The sequence below is a fragment of a genome, unplaced genomic scaffold, assembly GCF_019419815.1.
Source record: "Pyrus x bretschneideri cultivar Hongxiangsu unplaced genomic scaffold, Pyrus_bretschneideri_v1 Contig15, whole genome shotgun sequence".
Lineage (NCBI taxonomy): Eukaryota > Viridiplantae > Streptophyta > Magnoliopsida > Rosales > Rosaceae > Pyrus > Pyrus x bretschneideri.
Window position 1 is genome coordinate 1,870,946 of NW_025999446.1, and position 4,915 is coordinate 1,875,860.

The 4,915-nt window shown below is 35.6% G+C and overlaps 1 protein-coding gene across 1 annotated transcript; it reads right to left on the reverse strand.

Moving 5' to 3' along the window:
* Window positions 1–2,534: 2,534 nt before the first annotated feature.
* LOC103959546 (patatin-like protein 2) lies at window positions 2,535–4,488 on the reverse strand. Its single transcript, XM_048580599.1, has 7 exons — window positions 4,355–4,488; window positions 4,044–4,225; window positions 3,751–3,940; window positions 3,422–3,583; window positions 3,000–3,302; window positions 2,712–2,884; window positions 2,535–2,625 (listed from the first exon to the last, which is right to left on the reverse strand). The coding sequence occupies exons 1-7, from the start codon at window positions 4,484–4,486 to the stop codon at window positions 2,550–2,552; spliced, it is 1,218 nt and encodes a 405-aa protein (XP_048436556.1). The 5' UTR covers window positions 4,487–4,488; the 3' UTR covers window positions 2,535–2,549.
* Window positions 4,489–4,915: the final 427 nt, after the last annotated feature.

Here is a 4,915-nt window from a genome sequence, read left to right on the forward strand (position 1 = left end):
ATTCAGCAACTTGTCACTTCAAATCATTCAATGCTAACTAGACTAAAGAATGGAGCAATTGAAAGAAGAAATTATGCTGCACTGGTTGTAGCTTGTCTTGAATTACAATCTTTGCAAATTATAGATGAAGAACCATTCATTGGTGGGTATTCATTTGTTTCTGAAATTTCCGATGTACTTGAACCTGCAATATTTCAAAAAGCAGCAATTATACCATAATGGCAAACAACAATGCAAGAAGAGTATGACTCTCTTAGAGCTTAAGGGACATGGGTTTTAGTTCTACCACCTTAAGATAGAGCAATTGTAGGGAGTAAATGGGTGTACAAGGTTAAGAAGAATCTAGATGGCAGTGTGTCAAGGTATAAAGCAAGGTTGGTAGGTCAAGGTTTTTCTCAAGAAATGGCATTGATTATTTGGATACTTTTAGTCCAGTTGTAAGGCATACCACTGTGAGAATCATCCTAGCTTTGGTTGCTACCAATCACTAAAGTCTTAGACAATTGGATATTAAAAATGCATTTCTGCATGGAGATTTGCAAGAAGAGGTATACATGAAGTAGTCTCAAGGCTTTGTTGATCCATCATATCCCTCTCATGTTTGTAAGTTGATTAAGTCCTTATATGGATTGAAACAGGCACCAAGAACCTGGAATTCGAAATCCACTAGCTATTTGACAATCTTAGGCTTTAAAGCTTCAACCTTAGATACTAGTCTCTTCGTTAAACAAGATGGATCAGATATTATTGTCCTATTATTATATGTGGATGATATTATTTTGACTAGTTCGAATGCTACAAAAGTTTAAAAAGTGGTGCAAGAATTATCTAAAGTCTTTAAGTTGAAGGATATGGGAAAGCTTACTTATTTTCTAGGATTGCAGGTCCAATATCAAAGTAATGGAGACATATTTGTAAACCAGTCCAAGTATGTCAAGGATTTAATCCACAAGGCAGGAATGGACTCTTGTAAACTTGCAAATACCCCGTGTAAGCCACATCATCAAATGCTGCAAATAGAAGAAGAGTTACTCACAGATCCATCAATGTATAGAAGTTTAGTTGGTTCATTACAATATCTAACCTTCACTAGGCCAGATATTGCATTTGCAGTAAATATTGTATGTCAGTTCATGTGTACACCAACTAATATACATTTTGGAGTTGTTAAAAAGAATCCTAAGGTACCTCCAAGGGACAATCAACACTGGAATCAGTTTTAATGCAGATACGGTTACTTTAGTCAATGCATTCTCAGATTCAGATTGGGTTACGGATTTGAATACTTGAAGATCAATCACAGGATATGTGGTTCACTTGGGCAATAATCTAATTTTGTGGCAATCAAAGAAACAAAGCTCAGTTTCTCAAAGTTCAACTGAAGCCGAATACAAAGCTTTTGCACACACTGCAGCTGATATAGCCTGGACAAGGAATATATTGAAGGATTTAAAGGTGTTTGTTCATAGTCCACCTGTTATTCACTGTGACAATATGTCTGCTATTGCATTAAGTGAAAATCCAGTGTTCCATTCAAGGATTAAACACCTTGATACATACTATCATTTTGTAAGAGAGAAAGTGCAGCAAGGAGATTTATAGATCCAATACATACCAACTGAAGAGTAAATTGCGAATGTATTAACTAAGGGTTCACATAGTCCTGCTTTTATCAAGCATTGTTACAATCTCAAGCTGCAAAATCCCAGCTGAGATTGAAGGGGGATGAAGAATGTGATAATGCTGCCACATCATCATCTCTAGCAGTTAAGAAATGTAATACATCAGCGCCACATCAGCTGTCAAATTAGTTAGGAAATTAGGTGGTTATGGTGCTAGCTTGCATGCTGAGCTGCTGCTGCTGCTACTACTACTAGCTATATATACGACTTGTATTGTGACTGATGGAATCATCTAAGAAATCTTAGAAGCTTGATTCTCTCAATTCTCTCTCATACATTATCTTTAGTTTTCTGCATTTTCTTCCATTGAGACGTACTGTGATACATGTTATCAGTATGTGAGAGTTGAGAAATTAATCCAAAATCTCATAATTTCACTCTGCATATTCGATTTAATATCCTCTAAATATATACATAATGCTGCCTGAATAGGATGGCTGCTTCTTGTAATTGTATACTCTAATACTCTTGCATACACCATGATGAAGAACTGTGTAGCACTGTAATACCGTGTTTTTAAAATGAAAGCTTAATTTTATTGAGTATCCAACAACCAACAAATTAACAAAAGAATGAATATATCGATTACAGACACAAAGATCTATTACAGTGATATCCCAATGGGGATTTATTAGAACACAAACAAATATTAAGAGATGGAGTATATGGTTGCCATTTGCCCCCATACCCTTGAATTATCCATAATTTATTACAATTTACATTTCCAAATAGTATAATTTATGGAGTATATGGTTGCCATTTGCCCCTATACCCTTGAATTATCCATAATTTATTACAATTTACATTTCCAAACAGTATAATTTAAAGAATAACGACTTGTCATAGTCTTAGGGTAACAATTAATCATTACGTACTTTCAGCATGCCCATTGGTTGACCCTGCTTGGCGCCTCCTCTTCTCTTCTGACAGTAGTTTAGCAAACCTGAAAATTATAGTAATTAAGTTACAATTTTTCACTACTCACCAATTACATATATAAATCAATTGGTTTAATGATAAATATTTTACCTTGTAAGAGCCTCTGCATTTGTCTCATGATTAGTAGCCTTAAACCTGCCACTGTCCAAATTAACCCGAGAAACTGGTTTTTTCAATAGCCCTTCTCCAACTTTCACAAGATTGGTCAAATTCTTCTTTGTGGCTATATCCACAGAAGCTATTGTCCCACGAAGGGTATCATCCTACGTTTGGTATCAGAAATGATGTCAATTTTTTGTGCCTAAACAACATTATTCTATAAAAAGTTATATTGATGAATCTATGGATAAAATGCATTTCGGATGATGAGTTCAGTACCTGAATTCTAAGATAATTTTCTTCAGAATGAAGGGCTTGGAAAATTGTAGAAAGGTGAAGATCAACCATATCGTTGCTTGCTTGACTGAAAACATTAATGATGGGGGTGGAGCCACCGCTGGTTAACCAATTCAACAGGCCCCATTTCGCTGTAGAGCGTGCATGGTATTTCATTTCAGCTTTTGATGAACCAGTTCCTAATGATATCACTAGAAATCTCCCATAGTCCATAGGTTTTGCAGGAAAGATGTCTGGATTCACCTTCCTTATTTCGTTTGTAACTTCACAAACAGCAAGTAAAGTCTGCAAGGACAAAAGTGTTTTAAGTGTTTAAGTTAATTTTTTGTAATCCCGAAGTTTACTTTTAAAATCAATGGTATAAATTGACAATCTGGTAATATAACTCCTCCTATCACATATACCGGATTATTTGCAGCCACGCCGCCATCTATAAGGTTGAATTCCCTAGTTCTGCCTGCAGCGTTCTTGGTTTCAAAATAATGAGCTGGAAGATAAGTTGGTGCCGCTGAGGTTCCAATGCATATGTCAGAGAGTAAGGCATCGTATGATGGCTTGTTTTTCACCTGCCAACAAAAATAAGCACATCATATTATATTACAACATATATGAGTAATTTGCTTAAATAATTTTTAGACCTGAACAAATTTTACAATAATTTGAAGTATAGGATATTCTGGAATATACTAAAATTATTCGAATTAGTTAATATATCAGAAAGACAGTGAGTTACCTTAAACTTGGAGAAGACAGTTGTATGGAGATTCTTGATGTCAAATGTGGGAATTACAACATTTGTCAATGTGTCGTGCAGTTTTTTGTTGCCCAGCCTTTCCCTAATCAAGCGATGCAAATACTTGCCATTGTATTTTGGTCCTGCTAGAGCTTTGATAATCTTTGTCGTATTAGGAAAAATTGGCCAACTGTCGTTTAAACCATTAGAGCAAAAATTATTATGAATATCCAAAATATAAAAAATTAATTAAGTGGACATAATTAACGTGTCATTAATTAAGCATGCATTACGTGTTTTGGGGGAAGATTTTAGGACATTGATATAAGTAGAAGTCTACAATATCTTTGGCAGCGAACAGTGGGCGGTTACTCTCGTTTGGGGCTGCGAGCATAGCAGTCACAAGACCACCTGTGCTTGTTCCTGCAATCACATCAAAATAGTCAGCGATCCTTGCATCTTCACCATCCAGCTTCTGCACTACCACCAATGACATTAATCTTATTAGTACTTAATTGGGAAAATCACTTAAAGTACTATTAAAACAGAGATGGTAAAGTACTTATATATATATATATATATATTGACAGAAAGTCTTATATACCTGAAGTTCAGATTCGAGGAAAGTAAGAATGGTTGCCGGAATGAGGCCTCTTATTCCGCCCCCATCGATACTGAGAACTGTGACTATCTTTCCAAAGACTGTGGGGGGTTCTACTCTACCGCTTCTTTCCATCAGATCAGTTAGAGAGAGAGAGAGAGAGAGAGAGAGAGATTTCTGAGTTATGATTTGAGAGAAGTAGTCTTGGTATTTATAACACCAGCTTTCGTGCATGCGTGTTTCTGCATGGTAACCCATCTTCCGGGAAATATCCATGCAACCTCCCCTTAGATAAATTATAGCAGTATTTAATTGACTATTTTAACTGTAGAAGTCGGACCGATGATTAATTATAGTCTTAATAGTATCCAAACGTAACACAAGGATCATCCAAACGTAACACCACAATCCGGCAAGCTCCCGTGTACGATTAGAGAGATAACTGACTCCATAAGAATTGTAGAGGAATTTCCACACAAAACTTCGTAGCTAATTCACGAGACTTTTTGCTTATGATCCAAATTATTTTTATTACAAAATATTTTATAAACATAATCTCTATAA

Excerpts from the sequence above, each read along its gene's own strand:
- LOC103959546 (XM_048580599.1), bottom strand. The coding sequence starts at position 4,486 with ATGGAAAGAAGCGGTAGAGTAGAACCCCCCACAGTCTTTGGAAAGATA. Across the intron at positions 3,584-3,750 it reads CTGTCTTCTCCAAGTTTAAG|GTGAAAAACAAGCCATCATA; the intron begins GTAACTCACTGT and ends TTTTGTTGGCAG. Across the intron at positions 2,885-2,999 it reads AAAATTATCTTAGAATTCAG|GATGATACCCTTCGTGGGAC; the intron begins GTACTGAACTCA and ends TACCAAACGTAG.